Consider the following 25,941-nt stretch of genomic DNA (forward strand, 5'->3'; position numbering starts at 1 on the left):
CAAACAAACGCTGCAGTCTTGAGCACAAAGTCATGTCCAGAGTTATGCGCTATCTACATAATAATTAAGTCATATTTGCATATTGCATGCCCTGCCATAAAACAGAGCTTCAACTCGCTGATCCTTTCTGAACTAGCTTTCATTTCTGTTCCTATTATCACAGCTTTCAGTTTTGTACAGATATGCTAGCTTTTCACCGGTTCCATGTCTCTGTCCCATAAGGTTGTTTCCCCGAAAGAAAAGCACACACAGACACAGCCATTTTCCTGTTACTCATAAGAAAAAGCTAACTATTTTATCAGGCATTAAGGCAGGATTGACCCACACCAGCCAAGAGGATCCTTCTGTGGCGGCAGTTGTAGAAGCAGACAAAGATCTCTTTAGTTCAGAGTTGCCGAAACCTGCACGGTTCTTTGAGGGCGGGAGCATGTATACATGATGACTATGCCATTTGCACACACTTATCTAGAAATGCGTGAATATGGTACATGGGCAGCTGAAGTACAATCTGCACTTCCATTGAAGAGAACATGAGATGACTTCTTGTTCACTATTCCTATGTACATTCCAGGCGTCAGCTGAATTCTTTGGGATGCTCAAAGCATGGGGAAGATTATTTGAAAAGCAGGAGCGTGCTTTCTTTACTCTTTCAAAAACCAAGAGCACTTGTCAAGCAGTCAGCGACCCACAGCAAAAACCCTACAGCTGTTTTGACACAGGAGCAGGATCACTAGGCACTGGGAATATTAATTTCTTCCTGAGAGTGTAAGCTGGCTGTGGCATCTGCTTCTTTAGTCCATTTTTGTCTGAACGTTTGCTCACGTCATCATTGACTGCCGTAAGAATCGACAAGATATCTTCACGCCTGCAGAGAGAATGAGAAGGCAAATATATTAGAATGCAATATTGTTACCATTAAAGAAGAAAAGCAAAAACCCTGTTGCAGTCCTGGACTTTCCTTTAGGATACTCTGAAATCTCTTAAGCCTAACAAGAATTTGTTAGGTGCATTTGTCTAGTCCTAAAGGAAAAAAGTTAGGGACACGGGTAGTGCTGCGAGTTAAACCACAGAGCCTAGGACTTGCCGATCAGAAGGTCGGCGGCTCGAATCCCTACGACGGGCTGAGCTCCCGTTGCTCAGTCCCAGCTCCTCCCAACCTAGCAGTTCGAAAGCATGTCAAAGTGCAAGTAGATAAATAGGTACCGCTCTGGCGGGAAGATAAACGGTGTTTCCGTGCTCTGCTCTGGTTCGCTAGAAGCGGCTTAGTCATGCTGGCCACGTGACCTGGAAGCTGTATGCCGGCTCCCTCGGCCAATAAAGTGAGATGAGCGCCGCAACCCCAGAGTCAGCCACGACTGGACCTAATGGTCAGGGGTCCCTTTACCTTAAAGGAAGAAAGTCAGTGGTCCTCACCACTTTTTCCTACTCAACCTACTAAACTTTAAAAGGCAAAACCAAGAGGGAGTGCACATGTATATTCAAAAAAGCTCCTAATGTAAGAATCAGCCTTTAACTGAGGAGCAGACACAATGCAGCACCCTTAAAAGTGCCTTATCCTACTAGATCAGGGATAGCTTGGGGTCTGGATCCTACCCTGTTGCCTCACCTTGGCTGAGGATAGTCTGCCATCTGCTGAGCCAGCAGCTCGAACAGCAGTTAGTAGTGTCCAAAAAGATGCTTGTTCTCATGTTGCGCAGGGTGCCAATTTCCCAACTTGTGGAAAACAAAGGCGGCACCACAAACATCTCTGGTTTTGCATCATGAAAGACGTTGGCCAAGCTGGAAGGCTGACCCAGACAGCACCATTTCCTAAGTCGATGTTTGTAGAGGTGCACCAGTCTGACCAGCCACTTTTAACCTGGCTGGCATGAGCCCTGTAGCTTTCCAGCTGGGCATGCCCTCCCTCTATGTTGTACACAAAGGAGAAATTAGCTTTCCCCAAAGAAACTGCAGCATCTCTCTTTAACAGCACCATGCAACATTAACTAATGTCTATACAGTCGTATCTTGGTTCTCGAACAGAAAGTGTTCCGCGAGTACCGTTCGAAAACCAAGGCGCAGCTTCCGATAGGCTGCAGGAGGAAAGTCCTGTAGCCAATCGGAAGCTGCGCTGGATGTTCGGCTTCCGAAAACTGGAACACGTTTGGAACCGAAACGTAAGAGTTCCAAGGCTTTCGGCAACCAAGGTACGACTGTATTTCAAAACGTTCAGTGGATTAGCCAACATGAAGGCTTATATAAAGTCAACCAAAATTGACCCACTGGAATGAGCTACTGTATTTTTTGCCCTATAGGACGCACCGGCCCATAGGACGCACCTAGTTTTTTGGGGGGGAAATAAAGGGGAAAATTTTTATTTCCCCCCCCCAGCCACGGGAAGTCCTGCAGGGCTCCCTAGGCTGCGGATAGCTTCCCGAAGCACGGGGCGTTCTGCTTCAGTGCGCCCCGCGCTCCGGGCAAGCAGGCTGCAAACAGGAGTTCCCGCAGGGCTCCCTAGGCTGCGGATAGCAGCCTGCTTGCCTGGAGCGCAGGGCGCACTGAAGCAGAGCGCCCCGTGCTTCGGGAAGCTATCCACAGCCTAGGGAGCCCTGCGGGAACTCCCGCGGGCTCCCCAGGCTTATGGATAGCTTCCTGAAGCCTGGAGAGCGAGAGGGGTCGGTGCGCACCGACCCCTCTCGCTCTCCAAGCTTCAGCGAAAGCCTGCATTCGCCCCATAGGACGCACACACATTTCCCCTTCATTTTTGGAGGGGGAAAAGTGCGTCCTATAGGGCGGAAAATACGGTAACTGAACTCTGTTGCTTTCAATGGGTCTGCTAAGAGTATGACTTAGTTACGTACAATCCAATGTATTTTATCCAAAATGCCAGGTTAATGCCGAGAAAGACTGTCACACATAATAAGTAAAAGTATCACCTTGGAACCAGGTCCCGCAGCTTCTCACAGAGGACCTGAATGAACCATGTGCCACGCTGCACATCACGGTAAGAAAAATAACCATCCACTGTGGCCATGCCAAGGAGGAAGTCTGCCTCTTCGGGGATGCTTGAGGTCATCTGCTGTTGTGTCGGAATAAATCCTGAAGTTTGGGCATCTGCTCCAGGGGAGCCCGACTCGTGATTGTCTGCTTCAAGGTAAACAGGTTGGTGCGGCTTGCTACCTTGACAAGCCTGGATGAAAAACAGTTTGGGCTTCTTAGCCAGTAAAGGACATTGTTTGGCTGTGAAGAAAGATGTGATTTTATTGATGGAGATGAGACAGCCGTCTGTCGCATAAATTTTCCCAGATTCGCCGTGAGACAGAATGCAGCACACAAGACAATCACTGTCTTTCCAGTATTCAGAAGACTGCCAGTCGTTTAGAAGTCGGAGAAGTTCGTCTGATGTCTTGTCATCATATTTTTTCACTTCAAACCCAAGCCATTTGAACACACTTTCCAATTCCACTGTCAGAGAGAAGGGGGGGAGCAGAGAGATGGCAGTAAACACCGACAAAACAGGTGTGCCAATTTAACAGGGAAAAGTTTGATGCATCAATTTAAACCCTGATCCCATAAAGGCAGCTTCCAGTTATACCTTTTATACTCAGGATTTCTATACTGTCATTAGGGTAAAACAGATTTGATACAATACAATCACTGATAAAAGTGTTTAATATAGAAATTACCGTATTTTTCGCTCTATAAGACGCACCAGACCACAAGACGCACCTAGTTTTTGGAGGAGGAAAACAAGAAAAAAAAAATCTGAATCTCAGAAGCCAGAACAGCAAGAGGGATCGCTGCGCAGTGAAAGCAGCAATCCCTCTTGCTGTTCTGGCTTCTGGGACAGTTGCGCAGCCTGCATTCGCTCCATAAGACGCACACACATTTCCCCTTACTTTTTAAAAGGGGAAAAGTGAGTCTTATAGAGCAAAAAATACGATATTTGCTTTCCATCAATAATCACAACTACATTGACTATCCCAAGGCTAACACATTCCAGTAAGGTGCAGAATGAGGAAAACTGCATTGTGAGGAGGTTTGTAAAAAGCAATGAAAGCCTGCTTATTTCTACAGGATTAACCCATTTCTATGCCAAACATCTTCACCAAGCCACCCATCTCCTGGCATACATCTTTCAATAAACAAGTTGTGGTTGTTTTAGGAGTTTTCTCCAAGCTCTCAGACCCCGTAAGTTTCTTCAGCACTTAAAGAGTACAAAAATCTAAGGACCTTTTCTGGACACTTCCATAAACGCAGAAAGGTTTCTGTACCCTGAAACCACATAAAACTTGCAAACCAACAATAACTTCCTTTCTACGTATATGCAAACACTTATTTTGAAAGGTATTAAAGAGAGACAAGACACATGCTTGACAAGTCACTTACTGGCATCTTTTTGAGATCCTGCTCTGGGTTTCAAATGTCCCTTGAAATAGACGTTATTAAAAATAAGGCAATATCCTCTGCGAGGCCTGTTCATTTTATAGAGAGCAGACTCCTGTGGAATAAGGGGAAGTCAGACTTCATCATCTTATCCAATCCGTTTTATCTATCTCACATCATCTCAGGCAGTGATACTGTTAGGTAGACTTTGGATTTATAGAAACCCTCTTTATAAGACAACGTGCCTTACGTTGCTTACTTAAAAACACTGCTCTTTATGGCGAACTGCGCTCTGGATCTCTGCTCCAAAGACTTAACCCTAACAGCACCACTGATCTTAAACCTAGATTGAAAGCTGGAGGTGAGTTTAAATACTTGTGGGATTCCTCAAGAAAACAAGATTTTCAGTGAAAAACAACACCACCCAGCTGTTTGTGCACAAACATGTGCAATGCTAGGATAGGTACGGCTCCTTAGCAAGGGTGGCTTAAAGGTAAATGTAAAGGGACCCCTGACCATTAGGTCCAGTCGCGAACTCTGGGGTTGCGCGCTCATCTTGCTTTACTGGCCGAGGGAGCTGGCGTGCAGCTTCCGGGTCATGTGCCCAGCATGACTAAGCCGCTTCTGGAGAACCAGAGCAGCGCAGGGAAACGCCCTTTACCTTCCCATCGGAGCGGTACCTATTTATCTACTTGCACTTTGACGTGCTTTTGAACTGCTAGTTTGGCAGGAGCTGGGACCGAGCAACGGGAGCTCACTCCATCATGGGGATTCGAACCGCCGACCTTCTGACTGGCAAGTCCTAGGCTCTGTGGGTTAACCCACAGCGCCACCCACGTCCCATCGCAAGGGTGGCATAGTCCACACCAAATTCCTTGGGGAGGAAGTCAACACTGTGCTGTTGAAGTCCCTTAGCAGTACAGTGGTACCTTGGTTCTCAAACTTAATCTGTTCCGGAAGTCCGTTCCAAAACCAAAGCGCGCTTTCCCATAGAAAGCAATGCAAAACGGATTAATCTGTTCCAGACTTTTAAAAACAATCCCTAAAACAGCAATTTAACATGAATTTTACTATCTAACGAGACCATTGATCCATAAAACGAAAGCAATAAACAATGTACTGCAGTCACACAATCAATGTCAGTAGCTGAACTGGGTTCCACAAAGACACAAAACCAAAAAAGAGCCACAAAGAAAGCAAATAGCAAAAACAGACCTCAGTATAACACTCAAATTGGAAGTGTTGCACTCACATCAGAAGCATAACACTCAAAATGGAGCATGTTCAGCTTCCGAAAAAGGTTCGCAAACCGGAACACTTACTTCCAGGTTTGCAGTGTTCAGGGTTCCAAGTTGTTTGAGTACCAAGGCATTTGAGAACCAAGGTACCACTGTATGATATATTAGTGCTAGCAGGATGGTATGCGCAAGAGAAGGGCAACTAGCCAAAATGGTTTTACTTTTCTTTTTTTAATTCATTCTTTTATTTCTATTTTATACATTTATTTACATTTTATACATTTATTTACAAAGTAATAATCATAAATAAATAAGAATAAAAATATGCACCCCACACCCGAGACCATACCATTGTAACTATCTAACCTCCCAAAATTTCAACACCTCTTGCGATGGTTTGACCCCTTTCTGTTTTAACAGTGCAAATTCTACAAGCACCCTCCATATGTCCTCAAAATCATTTCTCCTGCATTTTCCCTGTCTTAACTTAATGGCACATGTTAATAGCTATATCCCACACCTCTTTATACCATTCTTCCATTTTATACTCTGCTTGCCCCTTCCACTTCCTAGCTATAATAATTCGTGCAGCTGTCAATAAATTTGTGAGCAAGTCCTTCACAGCCTGCAAATCTTCCACCCCATTGTAAATTGATAATAATGCTACCTCTGGATTTTTGGTCAACTTTAACCCAGTGAATTCTGTTATTTCCTTAAATACCCTTTGCCATTTATTTATTTTTACATATTTACACCCCCACCACATGTGAATATAACTCCCTGTTTCCTGGCATCCCCTCCAACATAATACCGAATATTCCTTGTTTATTTGATTTAAACTGACTGGTGTTAAATACCATCTCCAAATTAATTTATAATAATTTTCTTTTCTTCGTATAGACAACATTTTCAACGTACTATTCTCCCATATTTCCCCCCTGTTTTGACTATCTGCCACACCTCTTTTAATTTGTATTCTTGATCTTCCATTTCTACTAGTATTTTATAAATTTCACTGGTTTCCCCTTTTATAACTGTATTTTCTTCTTTATCTCCCCCTTTTATAACCATTTTTTCAAATTTTGTACATTCTTTGCAGTTCTTGTTTTCCCTTAACCACTTCTTTGTCCATTGCACCAGTTGTATACAGTTAAACCAAGTTATTTTACTTCCTCTTAGAACTTCTCTTATTTGTTCTTTGCTTCTCATTTTCTCCACCCAATCCTTTATTCTAAGTATTTTCTTCACTTTCACTTTCCTTTTTTAAAAAAAATTACTGGGAAGTCTTCTATCACCACCACCAGGGTTAGCGGGGAATTTGTTGGTCTCAATTTTCCTTTATATTTCACCCATATCTCAATGATATTTCTTAATGAGGGATTTTCAATATTCTGCCACCATTGCCTATTTGGTTTGATAAAAAAAATATATTCACTAACTTCTCCATCATTTCCTGTGTACCACTCTCTAACTACAGAATGGTCCTTATGGCGGGTTGCACAACACATTGCTGCAAAGCCGATATTTCCTGTTGCACAAGCTTTTGCCGGCGCAACTGTTGTGCTGGAAGTCATATGGTGGCACCAGCTGGAGTTGGGAGTTCAATAGCATCCAGAGGACCACGAATTCTCCATCCCTGTCTGGCAAACCTTTCCAGTAGATCAGCACAAAGCTATCCTGGTTACCCCTGGTTGTCCCAAGCTCCATTGGCAGGAAGGCCTCTTTCTATCTTAAGGTATCTCTCTTTATGAACAGATGCCAACTTTATATTTTGACCCATGTGTTTTTGTATTCTCAATATGCCAATAAAGGTGACTAATTGGGGACAGACGGACCCGAGTTCAAGGTTGTTGGTCTCAAGCTCTACTGCTACCACTATTAAAGCACATGGACAGAATGAGGCTGTCAGGGGTTATTTACAGACTTAAGGACGGGCCAGTTGTATTCAATAAACCCTTCAGAACATGCCAAACCTCTGCTAGTTTCAGCTGATCCTGTCCTGCAGGCTGTTGCAAACTCAGCTCTTGTACATTTCCAGCTTTTAAATCTGCAAGGCAAATACAGAGATGCACTTGGGTTCAGATTTTGGTTAGAACACTGCCTAAAAAATTAAAAAAAGTGTGACAAAAATAACCCCTTAAAAATGCAAAATCGTTTTCTCTATGCCTGCATTTAGACAACCAATTCTCCACTTAACGGCCTTGGTACAGTATACCTGAAGGAGCATCTCCACCTCCATCATTCTGCCCAGACACTGAGGTTCAGCGCCGAGGGCCTTCTGGCGGTTCCCTCGCTGCGAGAAGCCAAGTTACAGGGAACCAGGCAGAGGGCCGTCTCGGTAGTGGCGCCCACCCTGTGGAACGCCCTCCCACCAGATGTCAAAGAGAAAAATATCTACCAAACTTTTAGAAGACATCTAAAGGCAGCCCTGTTTAGGGAGGCTTTTAATGTTTAATACATTACTGTGTTTTAGTGTTTGCTGGAAGCCACCCAGAGTGGCTGGGGAAACCCAGCCAGTTGGGCGGGGTATAAATAATAAATTATTATTATTATTATTATTATTATTATTATTATTAACAAGCCAAGACGTGAATGAGCCTCGTGCTCCCAGGCGTACCTGCTTCATTCCCTGCTTTGCACAGGCGAACTCTAGTTTCCCGCAACGTTCAAACAGGGAAACCACGGTTCATGGCTTCTGAACACGACAGTATGTGAAGCTATGGTTTAAAGATGGTTTCTTCAGTTGCATATCAGTCTTCCCTGTTCAGATCTCAACGGGAAGCTAATCAGAGTCTTCCCGGCTTGTTTGTAACTCAAACAAAGTGTGGAATGAAGTTGCTCATGGCATTGAGGGCACAAGGCTACTTAGCATTGAGGCTTGTTAAGCTGATATACAGGCCACTTTCAGACAATCATCTCTCTTTTCCTTTGCGCACATTCAATCAGACACCTCACAGACAGCTACACAGATAACAGCTCAGAATAACAAAAAAAAAAGCAAGAACCTCTGAGCCATCGCACCTTGACTTGCACCAAAGGAGTACAGACTTCCAGCATACTCCCTCATGCTCCCAGATTCTTCGATGCGGGGATCTGTTTGGAAGGAAAAGGAAAAGGTGTTATAAATAATAAATTAATTAATCCAGATTGCGGCAGCTAGACTGGTGACTGGGAGTGGCCGCTGAGACCGTACAACACCGGTCCTGAGAGATCTGCATGGGCTCCCAGTACGTTTCCGAGCACAATTCAAAGTGTTGGTGCTGACCTTTAAAGCCCTAAACAGCCTCGGTCCTGTATACCTGAAGGAGCGTCTCCACCCCCATCATCCAGCCCAGACACTGAGGTCCCGCTCCGAGGGCCTTCTGGCGGATCATATCTCCCTACAAAAGTACTCAACTCTGCCACCACTACCCCCCACGCCCTCTTGTCAGCAGAATTATCAAGAATAGAAGGGTGCTGGATTTATAAGAGTATATATTTAAAGTAGACAAATAAATGAGCAAACTAAGTTAATTTGGATATGCAGAAAATACGAAAAATAAATTTAAGGAACCGCAGAAAGAGGGGGAAGGAAGTCAAGTTTTGAAATGTTAAAATGATTATAAAATTACTGAAATGTATAAAATTGAAAATCATATTAAAAAAAAAAAAGAATAAAAGGGTGCCATTTATAAAACAATGACTTAGCCATGTCCATTTATTTCAGTGGGTTTACTCTGAGTAAAACTTAGTTGAAGACAACCCTTAGATCTTAGATGAGGCACTGGGACACTGCTGCTGCTGCTGCACCGTGGGGGTTGAGGAAGGCCGCTCCCTCCTGTAGGCCCACTCCACCAGGCCTAGGGGGCGGGGCCCACACTCGCCACCGCTACTGTTTTAAGGACACTGGTGTTGCCGCAGCAAATGTTTAAAATGTTTTTATATATTTTAAAGTGTTTTATAGGGGTTTTTACTTTTTACTTTGTTGTACCACCGTGAACGGTGGTTTTTATTGATGTATTTTTATTTTGTTCCCTTTTATTTTGGTTTGGGGTTGGATAGTGAGTGGGGTGGGGATTTGTTTTGTTGGTACAATTGTTTTTGGTTTGATTTGTTTTTCTATTTTGTAAATGGAGGTTGCTTTGAGGCTTGGGATTGCTACCGTAGTGGGGCGAGGGAGGTATGGCGGTGAGAGCAGATGTCATAGGCGAAGGGGATCGAGATACGGATATGCTCGTACCCCTTCCAATCTGCGCCCCATCCCGAGGGACGAAGGTAGGGTGAGCAAGGATTACTCACCTCCGTCACTGGTGTTGTGCAATGCCAGGTCTATAGGCAACAAAACCGCCACCCTGCAAGATTTCTTTATCTCGCAGGGGGTCGACCTGACTTGTGTGACGGAGACCTGGGTGCGCGAAGGGGAAACTGTTACCTTACGAGAGATGGCGCCCCCGGGTTTCTCCGTCCTCCACCAGTCACGGACTGTGGGCCGGGGGGGAGGGGTGGCATTATTAATCCGAGAAGACTGTTCTTTCAGGGCTCTACCATCGCCATCGATCCCCGGCATTGAATGTGTTGGCCTAGTGTGGGGCTCCGAGGTGAGCTTGGCTGTCTGGCTGGTGTACCGGCCAGCTAGCGCACCAGGAGCCACCCTGTCAGGCCTGCTGGAGGCGGTGGCCGGCTGGGCCTTGGAGTTCCCTAACCTATTGGTATTGGGGGACTTCAACACCCATGCTGATGCCATTCCCTCCTCACAGGCTCTGGACCTGGTGTCTTCCATGGCGACACTAGGGCTCTCCCAGTTTGTTTCGGGCCCCACACATCAAGCAGGCCACACGCTGGATTTGATCTTTGGCGCCGGTATAGATGTGATCATGTCTCCTTCGATGAAGGTGCCATGGTCTGATCACTACGCACTGAAAGCCAGGATTGATTTTCCACCCCCACCCTGCTTAGGTGGTGAGCCAATTTGGGCCCGCCCGCAGAGGCTGATGGACCCTGATAGATTCCGTCAGGCCTTGCGGGACCTTGCTCCCCCTGGCGACTCATTGACTGAGCTTGTTGAGGGCTGGAATATCCAGCTCCTGGCAGCCATCGATGAGATCGCACCTAAGCGCCCTCTGCGACCCCGCAGAAACTGGGCTCCCTGGTTTACCGAGGAGCTTCGGAAAATGAAGCGGGACCTCAGACGGCTAGAGCGAGTATGGCGAGGTGCCCGTGACGGAGCCTCAAGAACATCTTATAGGGTTTTTATGAAAACCTACGAGATGGCAGTGAAGGCCGCTAAGAAGTCTTACTTCTCGGCCTCCATTGCCTCCGCTAGCTCTCGCCCGGCGCAATTATTTAGTATAATTAGGTCTTTAACGTCCCTTGAAGGACAGCCAAATTTAAATAACAATTCGACACACAGCTGTGAGGCATTTGCGAGCTTTTTTGCGGAGAAGGTCCTGTTGCTCTGCCATGACCTCCCTGCCAATTTGGATACAATAAAGGAACTGGAGGCCCCTCGACTGTCCTCGGGTCCAGTATTGGACCACTTTGACCGGATATCCCCAGCCGATGTGGACAGACTCCTCCAAGCTGGAAAGCCCACCACCTGTCCTCTTGACCTGTGCCCGTCTTGGCTGATTAGAGCGTGTCCAGACGAGGTGCGGGCCTCCCTGGGTGATATCATCAATTTGTCCCTTGGCACTGGGATATTCCCAGGGGAACTGAAGGAGGCGGTGGTGCGTCCGCTCTTAAAGAAAACATCATTAGATCCTTTAGATCCAATTAACGCCCGGTTTCGAATCTTCCATTCCTGGGTAAGGTGATTGAGAGAGCGGTTGCTGAACAGCTTGGTAGGTTTCTGGATGAAACATCGGCTCTCGATCCATTCCAGTCCGGCTTCCGCGCTGGTCATGGGACCGAGACGGCTCTGGTCGCCCTAACAAATGATCTCCGCAGGCAGCTGGATCGAGGCGGGTCGGGGCTGCTGATTCTTCTAGACCTGTCAGCAGCCTTCGACATGGTCGATCACGAACTCCTGGACCACCGCCTTGCCGACGTGGGGATCCAGGGCACAGTCCTTCAATGGCTGCGCTCGTTTCTCTCTGGTCGGGGACAGAGGGTGGCGCTTGAGGGGGAATTGTCATCGCGCCACTCCTTGGTGTGTGGAGTGCCTCAGGGTGCGATTCTCTCCCCGATGCTTTTTAACATCTTTAGGCGTCCCCTCGCCCAGCTTGTCCGGAGTTTTGGGCTGGGTTGCCATCAGTATGCTGATGACACCCAACTCTATCTGTTGATGGACGGCCATCCTGACTCGGCCCCAGATACACTGACCAGATGTCTGGAAGCTGTGGCTGGATGGTTACATGGGAGCCATTTGAAGTTAAATCCTTCGAAGACAGGGGTCCTCTGGCTGGGACGGAGCGATATGGGATTGAGGGGGCAACTCCCATCTCTTGTGGGGGTGCAATTAGTGCCATCATTGTCCGTTAAGAGTTTGGGTGTAATCTTCGATACCTCCCTCTCTATGGAGGCGCAGATTACAGCTATAACAAAGGTGGCATTTTTTCATCTCTGCCAAGCTAAGCAGTTGGTTCCTTATCTCTCTCGCCCTGACCTAGCCACTGTGATCCACGCGACGGTCACCTCCAGACTGGATTATTGTAACTCGCTCTACGTGGGGCTGCCCTTGAGACTGACCCAGAAACTCCAGCGGGTGCAGAATGCTGTGGCGAGACTCCTTATGGGGTCTTCGCTGCGAGATCATATTCATCCGGTACTATACCAGCTGCACTGGCTCCCGGTGGAGTACAGGATCAGGTTTAAGGTGCTGGTTTTAACCTTTAAAGCCCTATACGGCCTAGGACCCTCGTACCTACGGGACCGCCTCTCCTGGTATGTCCCACAGAGAAATTTACGGTCTGCAAATAAAAACATCCTAAAGATCCCAGGCCACAGAGAGGTTAGGCTGGCCTCAACTAGAGCCAGGGCTTTCTCGGCCGCGGCTCCAATCTGGTGGAACGCTCTGTCACAAGAGACTAGGGCCCTGCGGGACCTGACATCTTTCCACAGGGCCTGCAAGACAGAGCTGTTCCACCAGGCCTTTGGTCAGGGCACAGCCTGACCCCCTCCTCTGGCAATCTGCACAGAATTTTGCTTGATGGTTGCCATTAATTTGATTTTAATTTGATTTTAATTAATTTTATAATGAATGTTTTTAGAATGTTGGACTATTTTGATTGTTGTTAGCCGCCCTGAGCCCAGCTTCGGCTGGGGAGGGCGGGATATAAATAAAATTTATTATTATTATTATTATTATTATTATTATTATTATTACTACTACTACTAGATCTAAATATGCGTATTAAGAAGGCAAGAACTTACAATACTTACAATGATTTCTTGGTGGGTCATTGACAGAGAGTCCCTGTATGGGAAACAAAAGAAAGATTTCACTTGCAAATATTCCATGCAGAGAAGAGAAAAGCAACAAGATCATGACCAAAAGCATTTGATCACAAGCTATTTAGCATTAAACCGCTCTAATCCTTCTTTTTAAATTACATCTTCATCACCAGCTGGGTTTGTGCATCACACTAAGCCAAACTGTGGCTTAATATGAATGTGCATATTTCCATAAAGGAAATTGTGGCTGCTTTGCTCCTGCCGAGGTGCTCAGTTGCTAACTTATACCACAGTTTGTATTACCATGTTGCCCGAACATAGGTTCATGGTTTAGCCCTCACCAGACTAACACAAGCAGTAACCAAGCTTTACTTTTGATTCTAGCTCAGCATAGCAGAGGAATGATCAGAGAGAAGAGGCTGCAATTTCCTCTCTCCGTTTGGCCCTGGCTGATGTGCCACCACTGATGTGTCACAGTGTTAATCTGTGTGCCTCTTCTGCGCATACATGAGAGCTCAAAGTTTGAAATAATTTCTATACACTAAATGTGCTTAATAACATCCATGCACCTTCACACATCCTGATAAACTAATTGCAGCCTTCTGAAAAGGAAAGGTGGGGCTTTAGCAGTAGCTTCTGCTACAACGGAATGGTGCTTAGATGCGGCAAAGACAATTAACTACAAAGGGGAATCGTTGCACTCAAAGAGGCAACAAAGGACAGCACACAAGACAGGTTTCTATCCAGATCAGTAGCACCAACATTATGGGACTATGCAAAGATGGCAAGGCTAACTGGGGAAATCAGAAACCAGGAGGATCAAAACTTCAATAAAGAATGGGACAAATTTTCATTATGTTGGAAAGATCGCTGTAAACACCTGAACTCTTTGGCAGGTTTTAAATAACTCTTGCAATGTTACACAGACTTTGGATACAATGGAGGAGGGTAAATTAGATGGACTTATAATATGTAGTTTAAAAAGTTATGTAAAGTACCCATGGTGGGGAGGCGGGAAGTCTTGAGATTCGGAAGAATCTTGTGTTATTTCTATTATTTGTAATTATAAATGTGAATGGAGTTGTAAAATAAAATGTGAATGGAGTTGTAAAAATAATATAAGGCAAAATGAATGAAGGCATCTAACTAAGTACACCTAAGAAGAGAAGCATAAAAACTGACCATGCACAAAATGCAGTATGGTTAAACTACCGTATTTTTTGCACCATAACACTCACTTTTTTCCTCCTAAAATGTAAGGGGAAATGTCTGTGCGTGTTATGGAGGGAATGCCTACGGGTGGCATGCCTACGGATTTTCCTCCTCTAAAAACTACGTGCGTGTTATGGTCGGGTGCGTGTTATAGAGCGAAAAATACGGTATTTCCACTTTGTGTGAATTTTTTAAAATAGCTACCAATCCAGTAGCAAGACAAGAGCCAAGTGAGCAACACTGACCTGTCACTCCACTGATGTGGGGGGGGTCTATATGCATTTTATAATATATAAAAAAGTTTTTGTGTGTGAATACACAGATACCCCCCACCCTTCTTCCCATAAACAAACAAATAAGGGTCACGTATTGCTTGATGGGGTTAAGTGGGAACCAGGTCCGAAAACATCGTCGACTACCCCTGAAAGCAGCAACCAACTTACACAAAGTTGGGGGTGGGGAATCAAATGGTGTACAGTTTATACCTCAGGTTGAAGTAGCTTCAGGTTGAGCATTTTCGGGTCGCGCTCTGCGGTGACCCGGAAGTAACGGGGTGCATTACTTCCGGGTTCCGCCACTCGCGCATGCGCAGACGTTCAAAATGACATCACACACATGCGCGGAAGCGGCGAATCGCGACCCACGCAGATGCACAGACGCAGGTTGCGTTCGCTTCAGGATGTGAACGGGCCTCCGGAACGGATCCCGTTTGCATCCAGAGGTACCACTGTATAACAAAATGATAGAAGAAGGAAATATTTTCTTGCAGCATACCTTGAGTAAATAAAATCCACCAGCACCAGGAGAGGGCAGAGATTCCATGCTTTGTTCTTTAGGCTCTGCCGGTTACAAGGGATGAGAGAACAAAAAAGGATGAGAGCCATGTCTTCCTTTGCCTAGCAAGAACTAAACTACATAATAGGACTAATCGGTATAGATGACTGGTCCTAAAAGTCTGCTGTAAGGATTAAGCTGAGGGAGCTCTAGGTAGTCAACTATCAACAAACAGAACAGAATGGAAGGCTTTTGCGCAGCCTGTCTCCATTTGGCCGCCTCTCCTGGTATGTCCCACGGAGGAACTTACGGTCTTCAAACAAAAACATCCTGAAGGTCCCAGGCCACAGAGAGGTTAGGCTGGCCTCAACCAGAGCCAGGGCTTTCTCGGCTGTGGCTCCAATCTGGTGGAACGCTCTGTCACAAGAAACTAGGGCCCTGCGGGACTTGACATCTTTCCGCAGGGCCTGCAAGACGGAGCTGTTCTGCCAGGCCTTTGACCAGGGCACAGCCTGACTCCATCCTTTGGCAATCTTCACAGAACTTTAGCCTAATGGTTGCCATCAATTTGAGTTGAATTAATTTTAATGAAATGATTTTAGAATGTTGTATTATTTTATTGTTGTTAGCTGCCCTGAGCCCAGCTTCGGCTGGGGAGGGCGGGATATAAATAAAAATTATTATTATTATTATATTATTATTATTCAGATGTTGTTGGTCTCCCAACTTGCACCAGACCCAGCCAGCATGGCCAATGTTGCCGGTCTGCAACTCCAAACACTACTAGTTTAGTTGACATTCCTGTACTGCAGGGGGTTGGACTAAATGACTTTCAGGGTCCCCTTCCACCTCTACAATCCTATGATCGCTAGCATTACGGCTGGGGCTTATGGAAGCTCAAGACCAAAACTTCTGAAGGACCACTGTGGCATTTGCCCTCCTAGGTGACATCATGCTGGGTCATAAGGAAAGGGTTAAATGAGTGTGAAGTGATTGACAAGTGGGAACCCAAGGGGAGGAGTTAGAGTTAGTGTTGTTGAGGGTCAGTCGGGTGTTAGAGAAGGGAGAGTGAGGATACGTCTGTGGGTTGGGATAGGTTGATGTGAGAGAGTGAGAGAATCTGTTACGAGGAGTCAGATAGACAGTTGGGATAATTAGTTAGAAGTTATTAGGAAGGTATAGGCCGGTAAGGAAACTAGTATTAAGAAACTGCCAAGAAAAATTATCTGAAACCATAAACTAGTTAAGGCTTATAAAATAAACTTGTTTATTTGGTTTAATGCTAAAAACTGTCTGGACTCTGCGCGTACCCGAGAGAAATGGGTTGGTGACAGCGGGGAAGCAATCACAGTGGTGGCACAGGGATCAATAGACCGTCAAACGTCCGGGAACCCTGTGTGATCACCACAACCACACATTCCTCGCCATCCCTGCCCCCCAGCCATAGCGCTGATGATAGGTATTTGATTTACCCTGAACACAGAGCATTATTATTCCTGTTTACATACAAAGAAGCGAGACAGATAGCCGAGTGGTCTTGAGCAAGTCGCCCAAACTACAGAGCATTCATCTCCACAACCCCATTTCCATTTCAACATTCACATCTCACGTAGATGAGGAGCTCTCATGTTAGAAAGTCAGCGGGGAAACCAGGAGCAAGTTCGGAGTAAGTTCAAGATTTCTTAAGGCAGATTAAACAAAAAGGAAATATATCCCATGATTAAATAATAAAAAAGGAACAAATTGGGATCAGAAAAAGTGAATGATAAAACACTGATTCATAGATTTAAAACACAGGTGAAAAGTAACCAATGAATTTGCCGATCCAGCTATAGAGGGGGTTTTTTTAGAAGGGGGTTAACTTCCCCCCTTCTAAAAGGGAGGAAAGTGTGTTGTGCTTTTCTCCCTGATGCCTCTTCTTGTTATAAAAACTTAGCCCTCTTCTACCCCACTTTACAGCGAACCTGGCAAGGCCAAATCTAACACATACCCATTTTTAAATTGGGCCTTAGTTGCATTGCCATTATCAACCTACACGAGACAACGCCAGTAGCTACTGTCTGATAAGATAAGAGGAACAACTAAGTTCATTTTGGTCAATTTGTAAGGAGATGATCTACTCAAAATTAGACACCTTGTCTTTCTTTATATGCTGCCAGTATTTTCAGGAGTTCGGGCGATATCTTCTGACAGGTTTCTTCCAGCAGAGAGATATTGGTCTCCGATATAAGGCATTGCTTCTCCAGGCAAATCAACAGTTCTAGAGCAGACTGGGAGAAAAAGTAAACATAATAGCTGCGTCCTTGCTTATATCTCATGCCCCAGCCAGGAATCACCAAGTCTTTCTACATTTTAAGAGAAGTGTTTCTCAGCAACAACAAACTCCCATGTGTTTCCTGTGCTCCCCAACCAAAGTGACGAAATTATTCTGAAAGCCAACACAGAACAGGCCAAATAAATCCCTGCAACTTTACAGACCTAGTCTTTTTTTAAACACTGAACATCTCAGATGGTATCAGGAGCAGCCAGAGTCAAGTGTAGGTCAGCAATTTTTTTTAAAAAAGTGTCAGTACAAGTTAACTCTTTAGTCAATGAAACCAAACCAGTGCAGGCCTATTGATCCAATGAAGCAATTGCGAAGAATGGAGATCCCAGCTTTCCCAACACTCTCTATGGTTCCTCCTCTCCAGGGTTGTTCCAAAGCAGTCCCATTTGTAATAGTTGTTATTGGCCCAGTATACCTGAAGGAGCGTCTCCACGCCCATCGTTCAGCCTGGACACCGAGGTCCAGCGCCGAAGGCCTTTTGGCGGTTCCCTCCCTGCGAGAAGTGAGGTTGCAGGGAACCAGGCAGAGGGACTTCTCGGTAGCGGCGCCCGCCATGTGGAACACCCTCCCATCAGATGTCAAGGAAATAAACAACTATCTGACTTTTAGAAGACATCTGAAGGCAGCCCTGTTTAGGGACGTTTTTAAATTTTGATGTTTTATCGTGTTTTTTTATATTCTGTTGGGAGCCACCCAGAGTGGAGAAACCCAGCCAGATGGAAGAGAGAGAATTTTATACAATATTCTATGCAATATTTTAATGTTTTGTTTATTTATTGCTTTGTGAGCCGCCCAGATAACTTCCATTATGGGGTAACTATATAAACGTAAGAGGGACGCAGGTGGCGCTGTGGGTTAAACCACAGAGCCTAGGACTTGCCGATCAGGTCGGCGGTTCGAATCCCCACAACGGGGTGAGCTCCCGTTGCTCGGTCCCTGCTCCTGCCAACCTAGCAGTTTGAAAGCACGTCAAAGTGCAAGTAGATAAATAGGTACCGCTCCGGCGGGAAGGTAAACGGCGTTTCCATGAGCTGCTCTGGTTCACCACAAGCGGCTTAGTCATGCTGGCCACATGACCCGGAAGCTGTATGCTGGCTCCCTCGGCCAATAAAGCGAGATGAGCGCCGCAACCCCAGAGTCGGCCACGACTGGCCCTAATGGTCAGGGGTCCCTTTACCTTTACATAAACGTAAAAATAATATAAATATGTGCAAGTTGCCATGTTTTCACACAGTGCGTTTATCCCATAATGAACATGCATGTGTATGTTCTCCGTGACAGAGAAGCAACGCACATGCTCAAATGGGCTTCTTCTTTCTCTTTACTTGGTGACATGATCCAAAGTTTACCCGAATGCAGAAGTCACAGACTACAGCTCCCAGCAGCCCCATCAGGACATCTGGAGGGCACCAAGTTGGGGAAGGCTGTCCTACTGCTCCTTTCCTTAACTCTCACACTGACCATCACAGTACAGTCACAATCTTTCTGGGCATTTCCCCCAGCCCACTAGAATGGAACTATTTTTAAAAGCCCTTACTCTTTACTTACATCAGTGGATTGCTTCTTTGGGATATGGTTCATCAGAAAGAACACAGCAGTCTTCACATTTTCCTTAGTGAACCCTTCTGACAAATCATACAGCATCTGCCTGTGTGACAAGAGTTTGGTGAGGCAATTTTGTGATTACTATCTAAGCCAGGGGGACGCGGGTGGCGCTGTGGGTTAAACCAGAGCCTAGGGCTTGCCGATCAAAAGGTCGGCGGTTCAAATCCCCGCGACGGGGTGAGCTCCCGTTGCTTGGTCACTGCTCCTGCCAACCTAGCAGTTCGAAAGCACATCAAAATGCAAGTAGATAAATAGGTACCGCTCCGGCGGGAAGGTAAACAGCGCTTCCGTGCACTGCTCTGGTTCACCAGAAGCGGCTTAGTCATGCTGGCCACATGACCAATAAAGCGAGATGAGCGCCGCAACCCCAGAGTCATTCGCGACTGGACCTAATGGTCAGGGGTCCCTTTACCTTTACCTATCTAAGCCAGGGATAGTCAACCTTTTTATACCTACCGCCCACTAATGCATCTTTCCTGATGGTAAAATGTCCTTACCGCCCACCAGTGCTCGATGGAAGAAGGATTCAGCTTGTGCCATAGAACCCTCTACCGCCCACCTAGAATCCTGAAACGCCCACTAGTGGGCGTTAGGGATCAGGTTGACAACCCCCTGATCTAAGTCTTAGAAACCTGGCTTCCCAACCACCACCACCCAACCCAAACATCCACAGAACCAGAAGTCTCTGATGGCAGCTGTCCAGGTTCAAGGTCTCCCCACCAAACAGCTAGCAAATAAATAAATAAAAATGTTTTTATGCCCACCAGAAGGAAGGGAACGTATCAGCCAATGTTTTTCAAGCAGAACGGCATCTTCAGAAATGGAAGACTCACCGATATGCAGATACCCTCCCTCTCCGATGCAGATCTTTTTCCACTGCATCTTTGGTATAGTCAAGCTTCGCCAGCAGGCTGATGTTCTTAATTCTGTAAAGAAGTTCTGCTACTATAAAGTTGTCCTCCTCATTTAGTATGTCTTCGTTCATGAGATAATGGAAAAGATTGTGTGCCGACTGCACAGTTTCCAACTTCTTCCAGGGGATGAAATCACGGCAGAAAAACTTAATAGCCTCCAAATCTTCGCTTCCCAGGTTTTTATCAATTTCCAGAAGATTAGGGATCAGCTTTCTACTGTCGCATTTAATCATGATGGCGGCTTTTGTCAAGCGCTAAGATTTCTGAGAAGGGAGAGAAAAGCAAGCAAGGAGTTGGTGTTGAAGGAGAAACCACTCAGTAGCCACCAACACACAATCAAACAACAACAACAAGAAGTAGTGCTGGGAATTAAGTAAAAGCAGAGATCTAAACCATTCCAACGGAAATTGCAGCAGCTATTTCAGTTAGATATAACAAACACTTCTTGTGTACTTGTATGTTGTTGTTTTTTTAGAATAAATGCTTATAGCTTATGAAGCAATATCCTGCAGTCTTATGAAGAAATATCCTGTTCTTAAATTCTCTCTCTCTCTCGCTCTCTCTCTCTCTCTCACACACACACACACAAAAACAACCTGTGAATAACTTTGCAAATGCTATGTCAACAAATTCTGCTTCAATAGGGGTGTCAAGTAATTTTTTGATAGGATGCCTGAAACAGATTCTGTTAAAACGCAAGAAAAAGACACCTGCTTGAAGACCTCAAGCCCAGAATTCATGTGACAATGACTCAATGGGTCACCGTATCAAGTTAATTTGGGCATGTAATCCGCCACACCAAAAACATTGGGTCTTTTAAATAGAAAATAATGCACAACAATAAGTAAATAAAGAAAGAAACTAAAAAAGAATTAAGTTGTAAGGCATGAATAAGAACCAACTGTTGGTTTTCAGTCTGGAGGTAAAAGTCTGATTAAGAAATTAACCAGTTCTCTAATGCAGCAAAATCGAGGCCGGAAAGAAGCAACCAGGCCAGAGAAAATATCTGGCAGCCCAACAACAACAACAACAACACAGTCCTCAACAAGCTTACCTGAAAGTTTCATGGGATGTGCTCTCACATCCCTGTGCATAGGTAAAGGTTAAGGGACCCCTGACTATTAGGTCCAGTCGTGGACGACTCTGGGGTTGTGGTGACCAAGGGAGCTGGCGTACAGCTTCCGGGTCATGTGGCCAGCATGACTAAGCCGCTTCTGGCGAACCAGAGCAGCGCACGGAAACGCTGTTTACCTTCCCGCCAGAGCGGTACCTGTTTATCTACTTGCACTTTGATGTGCTTTCGAACTGCTAGGTGGGCAGGAGCAGGGACCGAGCAGAGCTCCCCGTTGTGGGGATTCAAACCACCGACCTTCTGATCAGCAAGTCCTAGGCTCTGAGGTTTAACCCACATCGCCACCCGTGTCCCTTCATCCCTGATCATACGGCAGCCCAATACTTGGCTTTCCAGGTCCATGAATTGCAGGGTTTGAACTAAAGGACTCTTGAGGGGGGGTCACTTCTAACTATACAATTCTATTGTTCTAATGCTGCAATCCGACTCTCAAACGTCCCTTTGAACTTATAAGAGAGGGTTGGGCTCCAGGATGAGGGGCACCTGTCACTTCCTATGAACGGGCTCAGAAAAGGCTAGGGCCACAAACTTTCGCTCTTGGGGTGTGCTCAATGTGGGCTCCCCAACACAGTCCCTTGGCATCTCTCAAGAACCCTTAAGCCTCCTGATTTATGAAAATTTTAAAAGTTTGGTTTATTTCACTTTTCAGATGCAAGGTCTAGCTTCCTATCTTACTTTCTTCTTCCTGAAATGTTCTTGTGTGTGAGTGTGTTTTCAAAAAAGCAGGGAAACACGTGTTAAGTGTTTGGGGAAAGTATTTAAGAGGCCTGCATGTGTGGTTCTTTCGAAGGGCTGGATGTACTTGTTTGGGGAAAAGGGTTTGAAATGTTTCCTGTGCGAGTTTGGGGCCAGGTTCGGGTTTCTTCTTTTAAGAGATCCCTTGCCTGAGTGGGCTTGTGTGGGTGAACATATTTTTGGGAGACAAGAGGAAATGTGACGGCGACAACCCCTGTCTTTAGCAAATAACACTTCTCAACAACTAAAAATAAAAATAAAATAAAGGCCGCTCCTGATAAGCCAGACAGCACATTTTAATCAGTTGATTAATAATTTTCTGTATGAAGAAAAACCGGAAGAGGGGAGTTGCCATCTTAAGCCGTCTGAGGAAAAAAAGCGTCTTCTAAGATGGTGTCTAAAGTGCCACCTGATTATAAAAATAATGCGCCCCCCCTCAAACAACAACAGCACCCAACCTATGTTTTATGTAGATGCAAATGTAGGCAGATTTTGATGAACTAAGCTGCTTCTTAGGTGGTAACGGAGGCAGGAAAGATCCTGGCCCACTGTAGCCCTTCACTGGTTGCCTTCTAACCCCTTACCTGGGAGTAAGTCCCCCTGAAGTCAACAGGACTTACTTCTGAGAAGTCACGGCCAGGCTATCCTAGTTTCGCTTTGCTATTGACTTAGCGGTGCCTGGTGGATGGGAAAACGAGATAATCTGATTTCCTGGAAAAGGGGCGGCTCGCCGTCGGAAGGTGGGGTGCAAGCAGCTTAATTGCGATTATGATTAATTGTTAGATTTGGACACACACACACACTTCACCCGCAGATCTCCGGGCATTTGGCAGCGCAAACCTACCCCCCCCCCCAAAAAAAACTTACTTTTTGTTTCTAAAGAAGACACCCAGCCAGACGTCCCGATCTTTCAACATGAGTTTCTGGGCTTTGAGATCTTATAGAGTTCAGATGCCGGAGAAAGGAAAACTTGCGATCGCGAGCAAAAACAAAGCGCGGGATCGGAGCGGCGGAGGAAACTTCGCCCAACTTCGACCCGATTCCCACGGAGTTTAGCAAAGAGGAAACGCGCAGCCGCCGCTCCACGCTGCCTCCTGCAATTTTTTTGAATTTCCTGGTCCGATCTTCGCTTTCTTGCTTCGTCTTGCCTTGCGCGGCTGCACGTAGACGGGGAAGCGCCACCCACTCAACTCTGACGCCCCTAAAAATAAAATTATTTCCTTCTGCTTGACGGGAGTTCCCTGAGAAAGCGGCCGCTGGGTGTTGCAATATATCAGGGACATTCCCCGCGCAGAAGGGCAGCGAGGGTTTTGCTGCTAGTTTGGGTTTCCCTTTAAAGAAATCGCCTTCTCTTTATTTCGTAAAAAAAATGTGGAAGGATGGGAAGGAGCCTCCCCTTTGATCGCTTCCTTGCTCCTGCGAGGTTTTTGGGTTGTTGTTTTTTTTTTGCAAAACGTGCATTTAAAATGCGCTCAGTACTGGAAACGTAAAGCATTCTTTGTTGTCGTTGGGTTGTGAGATTTGTTGAAATGGCGTATGTTTAAGAGCTAGCCACTTTTAAGCTTGCTAAACATTGCTAAACTTTTTAAACATTGCTAGGGAGTCGTCAGCCTTTTGGGCAGGGACGACGACGACACATGCTTGATAAGTTAGGGAACTCTCACGGGTGCGATTTCCCTTTCCCCTAAAACCAAACATGCCCAGGCATGTTTCCCAAACCACCCTCCCCCCCCTCCAAGCCAGATCCTTCTGAGATAAAGGTAAAAAGTCAAATCCATCCAATCGACAGCAGATGTCCTTGAATTCGCACGATTCCTACAGTGGGGTGACCTAAACGTCTTACCTAATCACACATCAATGCCGGATTTACGTGTAAACTAAACAAGCTATAGTTTAGGGCCACACTCTCTTGGGGGCACCTCAAAAAAATTTAAGGAAAAAAACTGGATGTACATTTCCAAAATTTAAGATAAAAAATGAAATAAAACCTACATACAGCAACAGTGTTTTGTGTTGTGTAGGCTCCTAGGATGTAAGTAACGGGCCCTGCCTGCCAGCTTGCTCCCTAAAATATCACTGGTTTGCTCTTTTCTCTATATAGGGTGCCTACATTCTGCATGTGCAAATGGCTTTAGATAACCTGTTAGGTCCATAAATTACCATATATAGCGTTATAAGAATTTTAAGGTCTCTCTCATATATATAGTGTGTGTGTGTGTGTGTGTGTGTGTGTGTGTGTGTGTGTGTGTGAGCTTAAAATTATATATATTAGATGTTCATAAATATACCAATCAAACACATACAAATATGTAAACCACATGTCAGAAATCCACAGAAAACTCCTGAAACCATTTTCTCTCTCCCAAAATGACCTCAAATATTTCTCTGCAAGGTCGAAATGGGAAATCTCCCCATTGTCTCTTTGCTCACAAATCCTGTCTTCAGGGCACATTTAAGATATGAATAGGGTGAGAGCCCAGTAGTTATCATAACAAAAGAATGGCCAGGCTCCCCGGGTAATCCAGTCAAGTGACAATTAACAGGTAACCTGGCAGACATGATAAAAACAACGCACTCAGATTTCTGCCTTTTCTGTGATGTAGGTATGATGTATCTAGGGGGTGGTCTTGGGCTACACCCCTTCTGTGAAGTATGTATATATGTATGTTTCTGGGGGTGGTCTTCTCCAGGGTGGGCAATTTCAAATGTCTATGGTCTCTCCCCCCCCCCCCCGCACTGCCTGTGGGGGGAGCACCCTTTAATAAAGATCAGGCTTACTAGCTGCTTTGCTTCATGGAAAGGACCTAACAGAAGCAGAAGACATCAAGAAGAGGTGGCAAGAATACACAGAGGAACTATACCAGAAAGAAATGGATGTCTCGTATACCCCAGGTAGTGTGGTTGCTGACCTTGAGCCAGGCATCCTGGAGAGTGAAGTCAAATGGGCCTTAGAAAGCACTACTAATAACAAGGCCAGTGGAAGTGATGATATTCCAGCTGAACTATTTAAAATTTTAAAAGATGATGCTGTTAAGGTGCTACACTCAATATGCCAGCAAATTTGGAAAACTCAGCAGTGGCCAGAGGATTGGAGAAGATCAGTCTACATCCCAATCCCAAAGAAGGGCAGTGTCAAAGAATGCTCTAACTACTGCACAATTGCACTCATTTCACACGCTAGCAAGGTTATGCTTAAAATTCTACAAGGCAGGCTTAAGCAGTATGTGGACCGAGAACTCCCAGAAGTGCAAGCTGGATTTAGAAGAGGCAGAGGAACCAGAGACCTAATTGCAAACATGCGCTGGATTATGGAGAAAGCTAGAGAGTTCCAGAAAGACATCTACTTCTGCTTCATTGACTATGCAAAAGCCTTTGACTGTGTCAACCACAGCAAACTATGGCAAGTTCTTAAAGAAATGGGAGTGCCTGATCACCTCATCTGTCTCCTGAGAAATCTCTATGTGGGACAAGAAGCTACAGTTAGAACTGGATATGGAACAACTGATTGGTTCAAAATTGGGAAAGGAGTACGGCAAGGCTGTATATTGTCTCCCTGCTTATTTAATTTATATGCAGAATTCATCATGCGAAAGGCTGGGCTGGATGAATCCCAAGCCGGAATTAAGATCGCCGGAAGAAATATCAACAACCTCAGATATGCAGATGATACAACCTTGATGGCAGAAAGTGAAGAGGAATTAAAGAACCTTTTAATGAGGGTGAAAGAGGAGAGCGCAAAATATGATCTGAAGCTCAACATCAAAAAAACGAAGATCATGGCCACTGGGCCCATCACCTCCTGGCAAATGGAAGGGGAAGAAATGGAGGCAGTGAGAGATTTTACTTTCTTGGGCTCCATGATCACTGCAGATGGTGACAGCAGCCACGAAATTAAAAGACGCCTGCTCCTTGGGAGAAAGGCGATGGCAAACCTAGACAACATCTTAAAAAGCAGAGACATCACCTTGCCAACAAAGGTCTGTATTGTAAAAGCCATGGTTTTCTCAGTAGTGATGTATGGAAGTAAGAGCTGGACCATAAAGAAGGCTGATCGCCGAAGAATTGATGCTTTTGAATTATGGTGCTGGAGGAGTCTCTTGAGAGTCCCATGGACTGCAAGAAGCTCAAACCTATCCATTCTGAAGGAAATCAGCCCTGAGTGCTCACTGGAAGGACAGATCATGAAGCTGAGGGTCCAAGACTTTGGCCACCTCATGAGAAGAGAAGACTCCCTGGAAAAGACCCTGATGTTGGGAAAGATGGAGGGCA

At 45.5% G+C, this 25,941-nt stretch overlaps 1 protein-coding gene across 1 annotated transcript; it reads right to left on the reverse strand.

Annotated features, from left to right (window-relative positions):
- Positions 1–261: 261 nt before the first annotated feature.
- Positions 262–22,642, reverse strand: CASP10 (caspase 10). Its single transcript, XM_053360965.1, has 11 exons — positions 22,540–22,642; positions 19,725–20,068; positions 18,835–18,934; positions 17,095–17,230; positions 14,961–15,025; positions 12,963–12,996; positions 8,625–8,696; positions 7,577–7,650; positions 4,369–4,480; positions 2,916–3,444; positions 262–865 (listed from the first exon to the last, which is right to left on the reverse strand). The coding sequence occupies exons 2-11, from the start codon at positions 20,036–20,038 to the stop codon at positions 700–702; spliced, it is 1,602 nt and encodes a 533-aa protein (XP_053216940.1). The 5' UTR covers positions 20,039–20,068; positions 22,540–22,642; the 3' UTR covers positions 262–699.
- Between the last annotated feature and the right edge of the window lie 3,299 nt (positions 22,643–25,941).

This window comes from Podarcis raffonei, chromosome 1 (genome assembly GCF_027172205.1).
Source record: "Podarcis raffonei isolate rPodRaf1 chromosome 1, rPodRaf1.pri, whole genome shotgun sequence".
Classification (NCBI taxonomy): Eukaryota; Metazoa; Chordata; class Lepidosauria; order Squamata; family Lacertidae; genus Podarcis; species Podarcis raffonei.